Source organism: Oncorhynchus nerka, linkage group LG24 (genome assembly GCF_034236695.1).
Source record: "Oncorhynchus nerka isolate Pitt River linkage group LG24, Oner_Uvic_2.0, whole genome shotgun sequence".
NCBI lineage: Eukaryota > Metazoa > Chordata > Actinopteri > Salmoniformes > Salmonidae > Oncorhynchus > Oncorhynchus nerka.
The window spans coordinates 55,790,695-55,811,716 of NC_088419.1; the positions used below are offsets into that span (position 1 = coordinate 55,790,695).

Here is a 21,022-nt window from a genome sequence, read left to right on the forward strand (position 1 = left end):
TACTGTGTTCGTAACATATTCTAGTTTTGGGAACATATATTTTTTGATCCGATGTTTCATCAATGATAACATTTGCAGAATGTCTGCCCAGTTTCACCTAGCTCCATCATCTCCCACTACTAGACGTCCTTTCACTACCACATTTGGCGGTGAAAAAACATTGGACGGCTGCTTCAGTTTTATAGCCCCTGTGACGTCTATGTGGTTAAATATCCAAGCGTGCGCGCGAATGGTACCTGACGGACACGTGACAGATAGCGGATCCCGTCTGGTGGTCAGGTTACAGTAGATGCCAAGATGGCTGCAAGCAATTATTATGGGTTCACTCATGGTGCCGGTCCGCAGTACAGGTAATTACATAGCTTCTGGCTATGGGTAGCATGCACTCATCCCGAGTCGTCGCCCGGTCTTGTTGCGACGAGTATGCCTCCAAACGCCTCATTGCCGGTGCGATATTGCTATCTCGAGGCCTTGGGAGTGCAATGGATATGCTAGCCAGATTAGTTAGCTAGCTAACGTTACTGTTAGGCATCAAAGCAGGTTCCATTCTTGCCTAGCTAGGGAGAGCTTCGCACTTGGAATGTAATGAAACCTCAAACTCTCAATCGTTTAGCAAAGATGATTAACTAGCTACTGTACCTAGCTTGATATCTGTGTAGTAAAATGGCTAACTAGTTAGCTTTTTTTCCTAGCGGTAGGGACATACGAATTAGTTAAATTGAGGTCCAGAGGTGTAATCATTAGTCCAAACAGTTGCGTTTTGCAACGAAAACTAAAGTTTATATTATTGGACAAATTCAGATAGTTCCCCCCTCCCCGTTTCGTTCCGTTTAAGAAACGTTTTGCAACAAAAATCGGGGTAATGAATATGCCCCTGGTCAGCTTCAAACTAGCATTTTGGGCGAATATGCTAAATTTTTAGGCCGTTAAGTTGCAGATAGAGATGCTATGAATAGAGCCGACATGATTCCTTGTTATAAATGTAGAGGGTTGTTTTGTTCTAACATATTTATATAACTAGAGGACTCCTGATCTCTCCAGGAGTGAGAAGTATAATTGTTTGTCTTAATTTGTTGTCTAGTACTGTCTTTTTGCTAGCAAGGGCCATCTACTTTAAGTGCTGCCCTTCTTCCCAGTAGCCACTTGGTGTGTGAACTGCTGACTGCTCATAACTTGCAGATTGTTGACACATCGACCTTGATTAAGGGGCAGGACAATTTGTGATTGTTGTGGTCCGAAACAAAAATGGCTCCACTGAGTTATTTGAGGAAGGAAAGAGCGGAAGGCTCCACACCTCTCTCACTTGAGTATCTCACCTAGTTATTTTCAGATGTCATTTTAGCAACTGTGTGTTCTATCCCAGTCTGCTCCTCTACATGTAGGCTTTACAGACACTCCCCAGCCATTGGCTGCAACCCTTCTAATTTAGTGTACCCTGCTCAGCCTATGCTGCCCTTCAGTCCCTAGATGTTTTGGCCCTGACAGAAACATGAGTCACCCCAGAGAACACTGCTACTCCAGCTGCTCTACATCTGACTACATTTTATCTCGTACTCCGAGAGCATCTGGTTGCCGCGGTGGTGGCACAGGGCTGCTCATTTTTCCGAAGTGCCGATTTTCTATTTTCTCCTCCCTCACTCACCTGTCCATCTCCTCATTTGAATTCCATACTGTCACTTGTCCACTCAAGCTTAACATTGTCATCTATTGCCCAACAGGTGCCCTTAGAGTTCCTTAATGAGCTTGACACCTTGATAAGCACATTTTTAGATGGCTCACTACTCTTCGTAATGGGCGACTTCAACCTCCCGAAGTCTGCCTTCAATGCATTTTTTTCCAACTTTCTCTTTCCCCTCCTTGCCGCTTTTGACCTCACCCTTTCCCAATCCCCTCCCACTCACAGGGCAGGCAATACACTTGACCTCATCTTTTCTAGGAGGCTGCTCACCTGCTAATCTCACTTTAAACCCCATCCAGGTCTCTGATCACTTTGTTTCCTTTTCTGTCTCCCTCTCTTCCAACCATAGCCACGCACCCCCTACCGAGATGGTCATACGCCATTGCAATCTTCGCTTTCTCTCTCCCACTACTCTCTCCCTTATGCTAAATCCTTCTCCCTCCTGATTCTGCCTCTTCGACCTTACCATCCTCCCTTTCTACATCCTATGACTCGCACTTTCCTCCCGGCCGGCTTGGCCCTCCCCTCTTGCTCTGTAGCTGAGCGACTCATTGCAAAGAGTGAAAATTAAGGAAACTAATCTTCCAGAGGACCTATCATCCTTTCACCCCCTCCTCTCTACCTTCCCTTCCTCTCTATCTGCTGCCTCAGCCACTTTCTACCATTATACATTTCAAGCTTGCTCTAACCCTAGGCAACTCTTTTCCACCAGTCTCTGACCAACTCTGTCGCTATATCTCTCGGAATGATCTTCTTGGCCTTAACCAGTGAGGCTTCAAGACGGGTCACTCAACCAAGACTTCTCTGTGTCAAGGAGGCTTTCCGCACTGCCAAAGCTGACTCTCTCTCCCCTGTTAGCATATAAACGCACAAGACATGGAAGAATGTGTTGAATTGCATGAAATTAGCTTTAAAACGGCCCTTAAAATCTCTGCCTCAATGTGTAGAATTGTGGGAAATTTGCTTTAAAACTACAATCTTCCCTCCGCCAACAAGAGGGGTGTGAACAGTTTGGGGTCGCATGGGTTGTGAGGTGGGGGTTTGTTACTACGCTGATAAATTACATTATCCATCCCGACCTTTGCCACCTAGGAAATTTGTGACCGGACCTTCTCAAATAATACTTCAGTACCCCTGTCCTAGATCTATCCACTGCCACACTGTGAACCATCAGATCATCCTCTCTACCCTCTCAGGGCTCTGCACACTCTTGGATTGCATCTTACCTGGCAGGCCGTTTCTACCTGGTGACGTGGAGAGGATCTGTGTCTGCACCATGTACACTCAGTACTGGTGTTCCCCAGGGCTCGGTTCTAGGCTCTCTCCTCTTCTTGCTATACACCAAGTTACTCAGCTCTGTCATGTCATCACATGGTCTCTCCTATCATTGCTATCTCTCCTATCATTTCTATAATCCAGGCACTTGTCCTCTACCGTCTGGACTACTGTAACTCTCTGTTGGCTGGGCTCCCTGCTTGTGCCACCAACTTATCCAGAATGCTGCAGCCTCTCTTGAACTAGCACTCACACTTGACTAATTTCCCTCGTAGCCATGACTTTTCTGAATAATGTACTTACTATAACTGTGATATGTGGTTGTCCCACCTAGCTACAGTATCTTAAGATGAATGCACTAACTGTAAGTCGCTCTGGTTAAGAGCGTCTGCTAAATGATTAAAAGGTTAACATTCCAAAATTCGTCCTGCTTAACTAGCATTGGGTTAAGCTTTTTTGGGGAGGAGCTGCCCCTTGAAAAAATAACAAGTTTGTTAGCTAGCTTCTTGCTAACTTGACTTGCTAAATAAATAATTGTTGCCTAATGTCAGTGTCTGTGTACTGTCATTCTAATATCCAGAGAGAGTCATGTCAAGTGAACCTGGCAGCCGTGACAATGAATAATATTAGTTTTGGCTATAATGTTCCATGTGGCTCAGTTGGTAGAGCATGCCGCTTGCAATGTCATGGTTGTGGGCTCGATTCCCACAAGGACCAGTAATTAGAAAAACATTTTATGAAATGAATGCACTCACAACTGTAAGTCGCTCTGGATAAGAACGTCTGCTAAATGACTAAGATGTCAAATGTATTATCAGCCAAGATCCTTTGCGGCTTCAAACTCAAAAACTGCAACCTAGAAATATGTTGCCAACCTATTTTACAGTCAGAATACGTTGTTTTTAACCGTCACCACCATACATGAAAACTATTCCCAGATGTTTACATGGCAGCCTAGAGCTACTAGTTGCCAGCTCATTCTGCATCTGCTGTAGGCCTATTATTGATTTGAGTGACAGCTTTCAGTCTCAGTTGATGCCTCTGAACTAGTGGTGCAGCAGTGGCTGCTGTTGATTACAGTAATAATGTATAATTCTTTTTGTGCATAAATCGGGATCATTACATATGCTACCTGACTGTCGACGTCATTGCACTCTACTTTTATAGAAACATTGCTTTCGTTGGTCAAGTTCCTTAGCATTGTCTGCCTTGTGTGTAGTTGTGTACCAGTACACTACAGTGTGAGGAACAGCCTAAACATTTTCGCAGCTTTAATTTGGGTGCTTATTCTCCCTATAATCCATTACATTTATGTCCTTTTCCCACATGAAACAAAGCTGGGTTATTCCAGACAAAATGCTGACAGATGATTTTAGAACACCTGTGTTGGGAATGCTGTCTGTTAGCATCACAATCCATGCTAATGATAAGGCTGTTGCTTTGTTTGCAAGGTCATCCTTTTGGCATTGCATATTCTGCAGGAAATTGATTTCATGTAGTGTCGTAGTCTGCGCAGTATTTTCTGTATTGTAGGTGATGAGTTCTTTCAGGACTCATCCTTGAGTAATTGTTTAACTTAAACTGGTGTTTCAGTAAATAGGGGGCTCAACAAATCAGGGCAGCGTGTGCTGTAGGTAAATGCATCAAGCATGATCCTATTTAATAGATGGCCTGTCTCTAGACAGCCACAGTTGATGCTGTTTGTAAATGTTATCTTTTGATTGAAGATGCTAGCTTCGAACTCTTCTACAAGTTTTTAAATCCACATTATGAAATGTTCATGTTCGGTAGGCAACAGTGTTTGACGAGAAAAATATATGTTGACTACAGGAAATAGCCTAGTTGTACAGTACTCAGACTACACACTTACCCTTTAGAGATGGGCTTGACAGAGCATTTTCTGTTTACAATGTGCCTCATTCTTCACTCCAACTTCTCCATCTTGTCTCTGTCACCACAGCGTTCAGCCTCCACCGGCCTTTGCCCACCCCACCACAGCCAGCTACAGTGTTCAGCCGGCTCCTGCCGTGGCCCATGCAGTGACCGCCTCCTATGCCCCTGCCCCTGCACAAGCAGCCAGGCCCGTGGCCTCTGCCCCTACCTGGCGGCCTACCAGACCCACCCTGCCCCCCCAGATTATGGCTATCGGCAGCCGGACCCTACGCCCCAACCTACCACCACCCCACAGGCGTACCAGCTACCGGTATACACTGAAACGGTTAGTTCCATTTCCTTTCATTAGCATCCCGTGGCGTGCTGTCGTCGTGTTTTATCTATTAGCGATTGTATATAAATGCAAGTACCTGGGGAGAGTTTTAGAATGTTCAAGTCACAATCTGTTTTGCATACATTTTTTTTTGCTATGCATGTTTTACTCTGTAAAACAAACTTTCAGGATAACTACAGTTACGGACGCCCACCTGCAGTCACTAGTTATGAGACTAAGCAGTACTACCAGACAAGTATAGCTCCAGCCCAGCGGACACCAACAGAAGCTTACTACCAGACAGGTGAGTCATTGCCAACCTCATTCCCATGCGTAATCCCACACAGACAATCATAACACTGCAATGCAAGAGCCACCGATTCATTTGAAAGGTTCTCTCTGAATGTGACAATACATCGTTTTATACACTATTCATGAGAACATACTATTGTGCAAAATAACTTGGCTGCTGGTATACTGCAAAAGCCTGTGTATTGAATGTTGTGTAACTGGAGCCAAGCCTGTTTAACAACACTGTGATGATGATTTATTTTTCTTCCCTGTAGGTGTGAAGAGTGGCTACAGTCCAGTCAGCACGGTGTACAGCCAGCCCCCTCCACCACAGAGGCAGGTCACAGCTTTAAAGCCTCTGGCCCCCGCTAGCTCAGTGTCCACCAGCTATAACATCTACCCAGTGTCCACCAGTGTTCAGCAGCCTCCAACTCCCATCTCGTCTTACACCCCTTGCTCCTCCTTCAACTCCACAGCTGCCACCTCCTACTCGGGTAAGAGAGAGAGCTTCTTCCCACACTCCCAGAGCTCCACATTTAGCGCCAGGATCAACCCTTGTGAAATTCAAGCAAGCACAGCTTGCATATTTGTCACAGCATGTGTTTTTAGTGTGACCCCCCCCCCTTCTGCCCCGTCTCAACTCTCCATCTCTCACCTTAGGCATCAGCTACTCTACTTATGACTCGAGTGGCTACACTTCCACCCCCTCCTACTACCAACCTGCACAATTGCCTGCTCCCCAGCCGCCACCCCAGCAGCCCCAGCCGTCCATGCAGCTGCCTCACAAGCAGCTCACCAGCTCTTCCTGGAGCAACGCGGGCAGCAACATGGTGACCGCTCCCACAGTCAACGCCTACAAGAAGCCCATGTTCCACCAGAACAGGCTGCAGAAGCCCAAAGGGCCACCCAAACAGCCCCAGCTGCACTACTGTGACATCTGCAAGATCAGCTGTGCTGGCCCGCAGGTAGTGGTGAACTGTCTGGGTGATACGTTATGAGAGGGACAGGTCATTTGTTGGCAACGGACGTAAAGACTACAGAGTCAACTGAATGTACAGTATTTTAACATCAATCAAATGTATTTATAAATCCCTTTTTACATCAGCCGATGTCAAAGTGCTATACAGAAACCCAGCCTAAAACCCAAAACGGCAAGCAATGCAGATGTAGGAAAAACTCCCTAGAAAGGCTGGAACCTAGGAAAAACCCTGAAAGGGAACCAGGGTCTGAGGGGTCCTCTTCTGGCTGTGCCGGGTGGAGATTATAACAGAACATGACCAAGATGTTCAAATGTTAATAGATGACCAGCAGGGTCAAATAATATTAATCACAGTGGTTGTAGAGGGTGCAACAGTTCAGCACCTCAGGAGTACATGTCAGTTCAGAGTTAGAGACAGCAGGTGCGGTAGAGAGAGTCGAAAACAGCAGGTCCAGGACAAGGTAGCACGTCTGGTGAACAGGTCAGGGTTCCATAGCCGCAGGCAGAACAGTTAAACATGTAATGTGCCTAAGATGAGACATACTGTAGAAACCCAGGGTTGACATTCAATGTTTTTTGCAGGTTTGTTTTTCTAGGGATGTTGAATTAACTGTTGAATGGATTTCTCTGCAGACGTACCGGGAACACCTCGAGGGCCAGAAGCACAAGAAGAAGGAGGCTGCTCTGAAATCTGGCAGCGCGGTGGGGAGCAACGGGCCCCGGGGGATTCAGACCCAGCTGCGCTGTGAACTATGTGACGTTGCCTGCACTGGCGTAGACGCGTACGCTGCCCATATCCGAGGGGCCAAGCACCAGAAGGTAGCACAGCTGCACTGACAGGAAGATAAACATCAGGCAGCTAGCTAGCTAATTGAAGCCCTGTTTAGCTAGCTAATTGAGGCACTGTTTAGCTAGTTAATTTGTCTAGATCAGCTCTGTGATAGTTGTTAATGTTGGTGTTTTGTTAGTGTACCACTTTTAATAAGGTATTTATGTGATATCCCAGCTCACAATGGTTTGTGTTATTTCTCTCCCTATAGGTGGTGAAGCTCCACACCAAACTAGGCAAACCTATACCGTCAACTGAACCCATTTTAGTGAACAATGCTCCGATTATCTCAACGTCGACCGCTGGGAAGACGACCCCTATTGTCGTCACGTCAACTGCCCCTGTAGCGCCACCCAAACCGGTGGTCGTAAACGCCGTCAAGGTCCCAGCGAAGAAGCAAATCACACCCAAAATAACTCTTCTTGGTAAATCTTCCCAAGAAATTTGTGTTTAGTAGTTGTGACTATGATATCTGTGCTGACAGATTAAACCAATGATGGATAATTGAAGCAGTAATTTTGGACTCAAACTACACTTCTAAGTTGCACCGTACTAATATTTGGCCTTTCTCTTGACAGCCAACAAGCTGGCCACCCCTCCATCAGCCAAGGTGGATGAGGACAAGCAGTTAGCAACCGCTTCTAAGAGCGAGACAACGAGTGACGATGAGGATGGGGAAGGAGTCGGGGGGCAGGGGGACGTCCAGCCTGTGGGACATGACTATGTGGAGGAGGTAGGAGTTGTTTTTCTTGATTCACTAATCATTTATAAAATATGCGAAGGTTATGCAATGTTCTAATGCAAGTTTCCATTTTGATGATGGGAAGGTGCGTAATGATGATGGGAAGGTGATTCGCTTCCACTGTAAACTCTGTGAATGCAGTTTCAATGACCCCAACGCTAAAGACATGCACCTAAAGGGACGCAGGCACCGGCTGCAGTACAAGGTCAGAGAGTGCATCATATAGCGAAACATTTGTGCAAGGTGTTTCTAGAGCTAACCGCTACGTACTACAATGTACTTATTGTACTGGCAAAATGAATTGACTAACGTAAGCATGGAACTCTTTGACCTGTTGTACAAGTGTATGTCAAGTCACAGCAAAACTATCACCACTAGATGGCAGACTTTGTTTAGGCAGGATGTAGAAATTGCTTGCAATGTCCTGTAGCCCCCTTGTCATTTGGCCATCAGTTGAATTATGTAATTTACATCAAATTATAATTGATTTGCATGACGGCTATATGCATACTTCTCAGTTTGAGAGCCTACTACTCACTAGGGGTGTGTGTGTGACAATGTGTGAATGTACAGTACCAGTCAAATGTTTGGGCACCTACTCATTCAAGGTATTTTTTAAATATTTTTTTTACATTGTAGAATAATACTGAAGACATCAAAACCTATGAAATAACACATATGGAATCATGTAGTAACCAAGAAAGGGTTAAACAAATGTTTTATATTTGAGATTTCTTCAAATAGCCACCCTTTGGCTTGATGACAGCTTTGCACACATGGCATTCTCTCAACCAGCTTCACCTGGAATGCTTTTCCAACAGTCTTAAAGGAGTTCCCACATATGCTGAGCACATGTTGGCTGATTTTCCTTTACTCTGCTGTCTGACTCATCCCAAACCATCTCAATTTGGTTGATGTCAGGGGATTGTGGAGGCCAGGTCATCTGATGCAGCACTCCATCATTCTCCTTGGTCAAATAGCCCTAACACAGTTTGGTGGCCTGTTGAAAAACAAATGATAGTCCCACTCAGCGCAAACCAGATGGGATGGCGTATCGCTGCAGAATGCTGTGGTAGCCATGCTGGTTAAGTGTGCCTTGAATTCTAAGTAAATCACAGACAGTGTCACCAGCAAAGATTTCCACCGGGCTGATGTCCATTACTTGTGTTTCTTGGCCCAAGCAAGTCTTCTTCTTATTGGTGTCCTTTAGTAGTGGTTTCTTTGCAGCAATTTGACCATGAAGGCCTGATTTACGTAGTCTCTGAGCAATTGATGTTGAGATGTCTGTTACTTGAAGCATTTATTTGGGCTGCAATTTCTGAGGCTGGTAACGCTAATGAACTTGTCCTCTGCAGCAGAGGTAACTGTGGGTCTTCCATTCCTGTGGCTTGGTTTTTGCGATTGTACTTGAAGAAACTTCCAAAATTCTTGACATTTTCCATATTGACTGACCTTCATGTCTTAAAGTAATAATGGGCTGTCCTTTCTCTTTGCTTATTTGAGCTGTTCTTGCCATAATATGGACTTGGTCTTTTACCAAATAGCCCTATCTTCTGTATACCCCCTACCTTGTCACAATGCAACTTATTGGCTCAAGTGCATTAAGAAGGAAAGAAATTTCACAAATTAACTTTTAAGAAGGCTCACCTGTTAATTGAAATGCATTCAAGGTGACTACCTCATGAAGCTGTTTGAGAGAATTCCAAAAGTGCAATGCTGTCATCAAGGCAAAGGGTGGCTACTTTGAAGAATCTCAAATCTAAAAATATTTTGATTTGTTTAACACTTTTTAGATTGTTTAACACTACATGATTCCATATGTGTTATTTCATTGTTTTTGTCTTCACTATAATTCTATAATTTAGAAAATTGTAAAAATAAAGAAATCCTGTAATGAGTAGGTGTGTCCAAATGTTTGACTGCTACTGTATGAATGACAGCTCTTGACATTGTTACTATCCCTTCATTCCCCTCCTGTAGAAGAAGGTGAACCCAGAGCTGCCGGTGGAGATCAAGCCCAGTAACCGGGCCAGGAAACTGCAGGAGGGCAAACTTAGGAAACAGAAACAGAAGGCTGTGCTGAAGAGACAGAGGGATGATGAGCAGCGCTGGCACTTGGAGATGAGGTCAGAGCCAGACAGCAGCTGGCACACAGAGATGAGGTGAGAGCCAGACCGCAGCTGGCACACAGGGATGATGTCAGAGCCAGACAGCAGCTGGCACACAGAGATGAGGTCAGAGCCCTTGCTTAGGCATAGGTCTAGGATCAAGCTTACTCGCCCCAAAAATCCTTGTGTCATCCATTTGGGGTTCAACAGTGCGAGATTTTGGCAATTAAGCCCTTTTCTACTTACCCAAAATCAGATGGATACCATATTTAAAAAAAAAAAAAAAAAAATTAAAAAAAATTATTGGAGATGATTTCAGAGGAAGGCAGAGCAGGGGAACCCTGCTGCTGAGTCCACTACCCATATAGTTCTGAAACCCAACATCTTAAGTGCTGAAAACTCTTGAATCCCCCTGCATAATCTGGCCAAATACCTTTCAACAGTCTCAAAGATGTCTTATAACTCCTGATCAGCATCAGACGGGTAACTCAGCAGAAAAATCTACCCAGTCGGAATATTTAATAATCCTGTGCTGTATTTGTCTCCTCTGCCAGGCGCTATGAGGAGGACATGTACTGGAGGAGGATGGAGGAGGATCAGCTATACTGGGGGGAGCAGAGACGCAGGATGCCCCCCCCTCCACTCATGAGCCGGCCTGGCATGCCAGTGCCACCCCTACTGGTGAGAATCAATGATTCAATCAATGTTCGGTCTACGTGAACTTGATCACTTGAGGGAAAACTGGTGCAACCAGGATTGATGTATTTAGATTTTCAGTTTGTTTCCAGACGTATTTCGTTGTAGAGAGAAACTGGTTCTATTCAGCTCTTCTCTTCTCCCCTTAGCAGCCCGTGCGTCGGCCAGACTCCCCAGACGATCGCCACATCATGGCCAAACACTCCACCGTCTACCCTGTGGAGGAGGAGCTGCAGGCAGTGCAGAGGATTGTGTCCCACTCTGAGCGAGCCCTCAAACTGGTGTCTGACTCCCTGCTGGAGAAAGAGCCCCCCGCTGTTGCTCCTAAGACTGATACAGAGGCTGATGCTGGCGAGAAAGGGTAAGAGCTGTATGGGTCTGTACTAGTGCACACCTTTCTATTGGAATGTTCTGTAATGCTGTTCTCTCCTGGTGTGGGCCATCGGCGTGTAGTAGGGTTGGGGGGAGCTTTCAGGATTGCATCGTCGATGTTTGACAGCCATCGTGATGTCACACAAACATTTTTTTATATATTTGAGTTTGTCTGCTCCTCCGGAGTCTGTGAGCACACTGCAGGACAACATGCCAAAAGGCCTTTTTCCTATTTGCCATAGCCTAATACATTTCGATACATATGTGGTAGTTAGACTATTCACAAAATGCAAGAGAACAATGTAGATTGTAGAGAGAGCACCAAATCTGTGGAAAAATGTCAGGTAAGGTCTGTCCCCCCCCCCCCCCCCCCCCGGTCGGACGATCATGGGCCTTTTGCAGTGGGCACTCTGTTATCTGGCTTATTGTTTTTTAAATTTTGATTTCTCTCTTTCTCCCCATTTTCCCATTCAATTCAAATGTGAGTTGTTGGCATAAGCATACTAGCCTACTCTTTCAATATCAACCATCAAATGAATCTATAGGTCTAACGGCGTTACATCTCAATTTCGTTTGCTAATATCCTACATAAAAACATAATATAGTAATAATGAGAGGGAGAACAAACCATTGCAAGTTGAACCAATCAAATAGGAAGTTTAAACAAACCTGGTACTTTTCTGCTTTACTTGACTAAAGTGTGGGCAAAATCAACTTCGCCGTTGGAAAATCCCTCCTTGCAAACCAAAAAGCCAATAATATAGGCCTACACACAGGCTACTGTCAGTAAAAGTAGCAGTGAAAGGTACTTTGAGAAGTTTAAACGTATTAACGAATATGTATAATATTGTTGAAGTCTTTGTTACTGTCCTTGAATTGTGTAACGGGCAATTGGGCATAAGCTCTCACAGCAGCACTTTCAATAAGCTGGAACAAAAGTGTGTTTGAAATAGCTTACAGATTGTGCATTTATATAAGTCAACAACAATCAGATCAAATAAATGATTTAGCCTATAACGCTCTTTATAACACTTGAATGAACATTGGCTTATGCTAATAACAAATAGGCCCATTAGTATATGCCTTTTGCCTACTGAACTGTACAAATCCTAAATATAAGCCTACAAGTTACAAAATAAAGTAGACAAAAAAATTAAATAAAAATAACTGAAATTAGTGCAAAAAAAGTCTTTCAAGGTTTGACAGAATATTTTAGCTTATCCTATAGGTCTTTCAGCTTTGAATATAGGCATTTCAAATTAAATGAAGTGCAACGAGGAACCATTAGGTCTAGTTGTTTTAAACACATCTACAGCCTACCTAAAGGTTTCTGGCAAGGAACACCAGCATGTTCACCATCTCTGTCCAAGAGTAGAAAACTCGGTAGGAAGATGGACTTGTAAATGTTGACAGAGGTTTTACAGTCAAACTGTTGGAAAGTAGCTTAATGGAAGAATGTTGCAAATGCGCTTACCTAGATCAAGATGAAATAACCAATTAGCCTACACTTGATATGGCTATAATATTCGTTTTTAAAAGGTAGGCTAATATGAATCATAGCTCTACCAATTTGAAAATCATGCAGCCTAGACTAGATTAAAAAAAGAACTAGGTCTAACACTGTTTAGGCCTAGCAATGTGTCTTTCATATTGCTTTCTTCCCGCCAATTGACTCCTCTTTGAGCAACGCGTAGACGATACAAATGTATATCAACGATGTTTGGACAGGACAATGTATCATTCCAGACATCGCTCAACCTTAGCATGTAGCCTGATGTGTATTTTTGTTTACCCATCCCTGCTTGACCTCTGATCCCTGGTGTGTAGACCTGACACTCAGGCGGCTCGTATGCTGAAGGGGGTGATGAGGGTTGGCATTCTGGCCAAGGGCCTGCTGCTCCACGGGGACAGGAACGTGGAGCTCATCCTGCTGGCTGCCAAGAAGCCCACCCTCTCTCTACTGAAAGACATCGCTGAGCAGTTGCCCAAAGAACTGACGGTAATATAATTCTCATCTTCCCTTAAGTGGAATCATATCTTTTGGGATCCACTGTGTATGACATGGTGTGGTTTTTCTACATGCTGTTGGATTATACACCAGAAAATAACACGTCAACCGTTCTAAGGAACAGTTGGGGACTTTTCCCGATCATCTTTGATGCTATATTTGGTCAAAAGAGGAAGTCTGATTTTCATAATCAAATGACAAACCACAGCTCTTGACTTCATGTCATGAAGTTGTCATCAGGGCTGCACCAACACTAGAAAAGGAATTTACTGTAAGGTAACACTATCATTTAATGATTCAAGGAGAGCGGTTTCCCCTCTGTCTGTATTGCAGAGCTCAGTTCCTAAACATGCAATCCTCTGAACAGTGAAACGTGTATTTGCATCTGTGGTGCCTGAGACGCCAAGATTAGTGCTGATGGGACACAATACCAGTCTGTGCCTTACCAGTGGTCACAACATTTAGCCTACAGATGGTCATCAAGACTATTCAAGAAGAAACGGTCAAGGAAAGGACCTATACCAAAAAGACTTGTGTTCAAATGGTATTTGTTTTCTTTCAAATGCTTTAGCCTGATTTACGTTATGAGCTTGTCTGGCACAATGGAATCGTCAACAAAAATGATTGCTGGATTTTCACATCTGGCACTCCAGCAGGTTCAGTTAAATGTCCAAAGCATTTGAAAGAAACCAAATATATTTGAACCCAGGTCTTATAAAAAAATCAATTCGCATATTAGACTGTGGTGTGTGTGTGTGTGTGTCGCATTTCCTTCCTCTGAAGTTCTGGTATAATAGTGTTTTTCATCAGAAGTGCTTTTGACTGATCTTTAGTACCACTGCCTGGTTATGAGTCATGACACCTGTACCCTACAGAGACTGGGGCTATATTTAAACATGTACTCCCCTAAGGTTACATGAAGCCCCCCCAAAGAAAAAACCTGTTAATAGAATTACTGTCTCTTAAGCATTTGTCCACCTCCACAAGATTATATAAATGGGCATTTCTTTAAAGTTAAATGCAGCTATTGAGGAATTATTTGAATATCTAGCGCCAAAAACATAGTTAAGATGAATCCAGTGCCCCATCAAACGAACCCACCCCGCCCCCCAGTCCAAAAAAGATACCCCCCCTCTGTAGTGAGTAATCTAAAGTGTCCTTTTAACCGGCAGACATTTTCTGAAGATCAGTATGAGGTACAGGCTCACCCTGAGGAAGCCAACATCGTGATTTTTTCGAGCAAGGAGCCAAAAATGCAGGTCACCATCTCTCTAACTTCGCCGCTGATGAGGGAGGACCCTGCCCCTGAGAAGGAGGAAAAGGCAGGAGACAAAGCGGCTGAGAAAGGTTAGAGAAGCCAAGCTTTCAGTCCAATAAATGCACTGTGTCTTCCAAAGCTCAAACTCAAAAAAATAAAATAAAAAAATGGGACTTTTAACCAAGCCCATAGACTTTCATCCAAATGTGATAGATATCGTAGAATAACACTTTTGTTTCTCCCCTCCCGACCCTCGAAGGTATGAAGTGAATTGACTCGCCCATTCATTTGTCTCTTGTTTTAATTTATCCATTATTTCCAGTACCAGTAGTCCCTCTGTTTTCCACTTTACTTTGTCCGATATGGAAATCTAAAGCAGGGCTCTCCGACCTTTCTATGCCATTTGTGTGTGTGTGTGTGTCTATGGACACATGCCCAGGGGAAACCAAGAAAAACAATGAAGTGATGAACTATACAAAGATAATGCCCAGGGATGAGTGTGCTTCCATTAACATGACATGCAGGAATAATTGTATCACTTTTGATATCAATTTAAATGTCATTTTGTTACTATTAATCTCCATCTAGGCTAATGTCAATTTATCATCTTATCAATAGTTAGTCAATAGTTGCTAATGGGGTTTTAAGAGGTGCCATGAAACCTCTCTCATCCCTGTTAACTGAAACGGCATCATCAAAGTATTGATTGACAAGGTGTTGGAGTGTCATTCTATCCCCACACAATGGTCTCTATTGAAGTTGGGACGAGATTGTTGAATTGATTAGTCTGCTATACAGTTAAACCCCTGTCACATTGCGGCCTACTCGTAGAACCATTGTGAGATGCAAAACACTCCCTCACCTATGTGAGCTGATCTCCCCTTTTTTCTATCACTGTAAATACCCAGACTTAAGTTGTTGTTTGGGTTTGTTGATCAGTTTGTCCGCCTGTATCAGCAGACCTTGGCAAAACATACAGTATGTACATGCATTCCCCCATGTAACAGCGCTAACATCTACGACTCTTGCCACATGGAACATGGAAAGCCCCATTGTGCTACTGTAGCTTATCTTGTGAAATTACAGCTCTAAATGACTAAGGAGTTACCATTTGACATTCCATATGTCTATTCACTTCAATATGTCTATTAATAAATGGCATGATATGGCAATGGATGCATTAACAAGTCCCACATCAAAATTCCTTGAGTTCCCAAATCGAATGCATTATTGGCACATTTTCTTACCATGGAAGGGATTAGTGGTAAAGTAGTTGAATTACCCTGTTTGTCATATTTTGTTACTCAACACATCCAATGCAATCACTTAATATTTCCTCCCGACTTTCATTATCTCTCTTATTACCCATAACTCATGAGAAACTGGGTGAAACAGTACTGTAGGTGGGTCTGATGGACACAGTCATACGAGTGAGAGCAGTAATCAATGAGCCAGTGTGTTCCTCTCCTACTGTAGGGGTGCCTGAGAAAGACCCTCCTGACGTTCTGAACCAAAGGAAGTGCCTGGAGTACCTAGCTGCTCTGAGACATGCCAAGTGGTTCCAGGTAAAGAGAGTATGTACAATGGCAAACATGTTCACTCCTAAGTATCCCGAGTCCCAGATCGTGACTAAGACAGCAATGGAGTTGTCAAGACCGCACAAACAGATCTGGGACTAACGCCTAAGTACTGAGTCCCAGAATCTTCATAAACATGGTCCATAAACAGGGCCTAGCACTGAAACAGGTGTGTGTGGTATCTACAGGCTCGTGCCAACGGTCTTCAGTCCTGTGTGATCATCATTCGACTGTTGCGTGATCTGTGCCAGCGAGTGCCGACCTGGGGCAAGATGCCAGCCTGGGTGAGGATGTTCTGTCTCTGTGTTCAGCTTCTTTTTTTTCTTTTTTTTACGAAGCTAATTGACATTAGTTCTTAATTGTGTCTTACGTGGTATGTGTGAACTCCCTGTGTTCAGGCTATGGAGCTGCTGGTAGAGAAGGCCATCAGCAGTGCCACAGGGCCCCTCAGCCCAGGGGAAGCTATGCGTAGGGTCCTGGAGTGTATCGCCACGGGCATCCTACTGCCAGGTGAGGGAGTTTGACAGTATTATTTGTTAGTATTAGTTAGCCAGGGTGCGCTCACTCCACATTTACTGCAGTTGTTTTGACCTGGACCCTCTTTGTTCTCTAATGCGTATTACAGGTCATTCAGGGGAAACTTGCATTTTGAACTGTACAGCGTGCTTTGTCAGCGGTATACATAGCTAGCAGTGTTACTTTACATTCTTGAAGCAGAAGTTGTTCAGAGCGGTGGTATGTAAGCAGTGAGTGGAACAATATAAATAATGTAGCAGTAGTGTGTGTGTATATATATATATATATATATATATATAGCAGTTTGAGTGATTTGTGTTCCTTTTCTCAGACGGTCCTGGGCTGCTGGACCCCTGTGAGAAAGCCCAAACCGATGCTCTGGGGAGCATGACCAAGCAAGCCCGGGAAGACATTACTGCCAGCGCGCAGGTACTGTCACTACCACACTCTCACCATGTGATTGGGCATAATCAACAGTAACTTTTGGAAGTCTACCACCTTAGACTGGGAAATGGGGCGGCATACAGAAGACGTTGAATACCGATTTCTGTAAAGAAATCATGGCTAAACTATATGGGTACAGATCCACCTAACTTAACCCCTTAGTTAAAAGTGCTAGCTCTGGTTACACTCCATTCGTGTTTGATTTTCATCCATTGTAATGTGTGAGAACGGAATGTGTTTGAAGTCCACTGATCCACTTCTCTTCGCATTTCTCTGGTTTCAGCATGCTCTGCGACTGCTGGCGTTCCGTCAGATCCACAAGGTTCTGGGGATGGACTCCCTGCCGGCATCCAAGGCCAGCGCTCGGAACCGCAAACGCAGACGGGATGGGAGCGAGACTGGAGAAGGAGAGGGGGAGGGAAAGAAAGACAAGAAGGAGGATGCAGAAGAGGTGGATGCTTGATCTCTCCCAGAGCAGTGTTAGCCTGGGCGCCCGCCTGGTTCTGCTTCTAATGTTGGCATAAGAATGATAGGGGAGTAATGCAGAAACGGACTGGCACCCAGGCTAGAGCAGGTTAGTAGTCTATACTGGCAGAATGTCACATCCTTTACATTTATTTTTATTCTCAAAATCTATATGAATATAACTGACTTAGTCGTAACATTTCTGCCTCCCCTAGAGGGAAGAGAGAACGGGAGGGGAAAGGTAAAGATTATTTACTATAATTCTCTCCCATGCATTCTGTACTGTAACATACTGTAGATTTACTTCAAATCGTGCTGAAATTGATTTTAACGTCACTGACTGACTGAGATTAAGGAGCTAATGACTGATAGCCTGATCCCAGATCTGCATGTGCTTCAGTCAAAGTCCTCTTCATGTATTTATGGCATGAAAACGATTGTCAGAGGAGTCAATGATCGTCAGGAGTTTGCTAAAGCACAAACTGATCTGGAACCAGGTTAAATGATTGAATCATTCCATTTCCAGAATATTTGCCCACTCAGCTACTGAAGCCCTCCCATTTTCAGTACCTGTACGAACCACTGTTGTCTTCTATGTACTGTAAGTACTCTTACATGGATACCTACATTGTAACAAAGCTCTTTTAGCTTTTTCCCCTGCTTTTCTTATTGAAGACTAGCTTTAATCCTATACTGCACAGGCTAGTTCAAGTGTTTTATTATATACCGAAGACTGCAGGAGTTTCTCATCTAGGTGCATGAATTGAGATGAGTTCTGTAGATGAGGATGGGTTTTGCTGATGGGTCTGGGGTGAAGCCCTGTTATTCAGGAGGTTTTAAATACAAAGACATGGGTCAATTAACGTATGTTTTAAGAATGTACAGTTCATTGTGCCTAAATTGCAGGCAATGACATATTTCAAATTCTAAAGCTGTAAATGTAAAGAAAAACACTTTGAAAACATTGCTCTTTGAAAAGCACTCCGTATAGTCTATAAAGAGGCCTACACATTTGTCAGGACACCTGAAAGAAAAAAAATCTGCTATGTACAAGTTGTTTGTGCCACAAAACACTTAAGGGAATCACTGGGTAATAGAAAATGTTTTGTCTAAGAGGAGTTGACAGCTCATACAGTATGTTGCACAGTCTAAGTCTAGCATGCTGAGGGAATGAAGCACTTATAAAATGACTGATATTATATGCAGCCATATATTTATCGTGTAAACTTGCCTATTAACAATCTGTCTTTTGTGTTACTGGGGGGAAATGTCTTGAGCGAGAACTAAAGTATGGATATCTACTGAAATAATCCAGGGATAATAGTCTTTAGACTTTCTTCCTTGTGCCTGCATTGTTTTGTCTAGGAAATGTCATATCTGTGGACTGAAGGTTCTAAAGGAGGAAACATTTTTAACCGAAACTGGATCATGCAACATTTTGAAGATCTTATTCACATCCTGTATCTTTGTGCATTAAGGTTTTGTAAGAAGCAGATTGTGCTTTTCATTGATTTTATTTACAGAGAGCATCTGCGCAGCACCGTTTTAACTTCTGTTATCTTTGGAGGATGTTGCAATTGAATTTGTATTGTTGAACGGAGAGTTAACGTTGCTGTAATGTTTTAATTTCTTTGTAGTGGCGCCTTATACCAAGGATGAATATTAAAGACTTAACCCATGGTCTACTTTTCTGATTATGTGAATATTTTTGTTGTTGACAGAACTTGCATTCCACACCTTGTAAAATGTTTTTCCATTCATATTGCCACTGAAAAAATGGTCAGGGCTTCCACAACGTAGAAATTGTATCCTATCACACCCCTCTGGTATATTGACTATAAAGGGTGCAGCAATCAGATGAGATGGGCTAAAGTGGGTTGCCTGGAACACTGAAGTTGAATTCCGTATGGCAGAAATGAGTGTTTGAATCAGGGAAGTTCTCTCAACCTCTAAGCCAGAATGTTGAATACATTTATTTTAACGTACTTTACCAGTTGCTCATGCGGTTGGACTTTTTGGCGGTAGGAATGTGAACCCAATATATCCACACGTATAATTACATCAACTTTTCAAAGTGCTGATAGTGTGTTCAGATTTTTTAAGCATGTGCACAAAATAAAAATGCATGCATACTTGCTGAACTCGTGCACATGTTTCAGGTGATGGGAATTAATGCACTACCAGCACTTTGAAAAGTTGATGTAATACTTTCCTGTGGATATATTGTCTCCCATTTCTACTGCCAAAAGGACCAACCGCTAAAGTACGTTAAAATATAATTTGATTAAACATTCTGGCTTGTAGAGACAGGGGAAACTTTCCTGATTCAAACGTTTCAATTCAATGTCGGGTTTCCAGGCAAGGAGGTGAATAATCATTGAAGCGCTGCCTAGTGTTCGAAGATGCGTATTTGCTTAAGCTCTCTGGGATTTGTGGGACAACAGCCAGTGAAATTGCAGGGCGCCAAATTCGAAGAGAAATCTCATAAAATTCCTCAAACATATAAGTATTATACACCATTTTAAAGAAACTTCTTGTTACTCCAACCACAGTGTCCGATTTCAGAAAGGCTTTACGGTGAAAGCACACCATGCGATTATGTTAGGAGAGCGCCTAGCCACAACAACCATAGACATTTTCCAGCCAAGGAGAAGGCTCACAAGTCTGAAATAGCGATTAAATTATTCGCTAAACTTTGATCTTCATCTGGTGGCACTCCCAGGACTCCATGTTACACAAATGTTTGTTTTGTTCAATAAAGTCCCTCTATGTCCAAAAACCTCAGTTTAAATTGGCGTGTTATGTTCAGTAATGCATTGTCTCATAACATCCAGTGAAATTGCAGAGCCAAATCAAATGACAGAAATACTCATAAACATTGATGAAAGATAAGTGTTACACAAGTTTAAAGAAACTTCTTGTTAATCCAGCCGCTGTGTCAGATTTGAAAAAGGTTTTACGGCAAAAATAAACCATACTATCTGAGGATAACACCCCATCAAACAAACACAGACAATCATATTTTATCCCTCCAGGCGCGATACAAAACTCAGAAATAACGATGTAATTCATTCCTTACCTTTGAAGATCTTTTGATGGCACTCCAATATGTCCCATAAACATCACAAATGGTCGTTTTGTTCGATTAATTCCTCCAAAATGTCCATTTATTTGGCGCGATTGATCAATAAAAACACCGGTTCCAACTCGCACAACATGACTACAAAATATCTAAGCTACCTGTAATCTTTGTCCAAACATTTCAAACAACTTTCCTAATAGAACTTTATTGATGTAAAAAAATAACTAATCAATACAATTTAAGACGGATAAACTGCGTCCAATAGCAGATAAAAACAAAGTGGAGCGAGTTCGGGTCACGTGCCCCAACCACAACAGTACACTTCACTCGACCCTCGTTCTGAACAGCCCTACTTCATTTCTCAAAGGAAAAACATCAACCAATTTCTAAAGACTGACATCCGGTAGAAGCGATAGGAACTGCAAGCAAGTGCTTTAGAAATCTAGATCCCCATAGAAAACCCATTGAAAAGAGAGTGTCCTTGGGGTTTCGCCTG

At 43.2% G+C, this 21,022-nt stretch overlaps 1 protein-coding gene across 1 annotated transcript; it reads left to right on the top strand.

Moving 5' to 3' along the window:
* The first annotated feature begins 226 nt into the window (after positions 1–226).
* LOC115108223 (zinc finger RNA-binding protein-like) lies at positions 227–19,129 on the top strand. Its single transcript, XM_029632318.2, is given in 20 exon segments — positions 227–350; positions 4,914–5,044; positions 5,047–5,171; positions 5,349–5,463; positions 5,726–5,944; positions 6,111–6,415; positions 7,063–7,248; positions 7,470–7,683; positions 7,837–7,991; positions 8,086–8,205; positions 9,981–10,162; positions 10,663–10,789; positions 10,957–11,165; positions 13,004–13,175; positions 14,357–14,531; positions 15,919–16,007; positions 16,208–16,303; positions 16,418–16,529; positions 16,867–16,964; positions 17,263–19,129. Coding segments are annotated over 20 exon segments (3,063 nt in total). The 5' UTR covers positions 227–297; the 3' UTR covers positions 17,443–19,129.
* Positions 19,130–21,022: the final 1,893 nt, after the last annotated feature.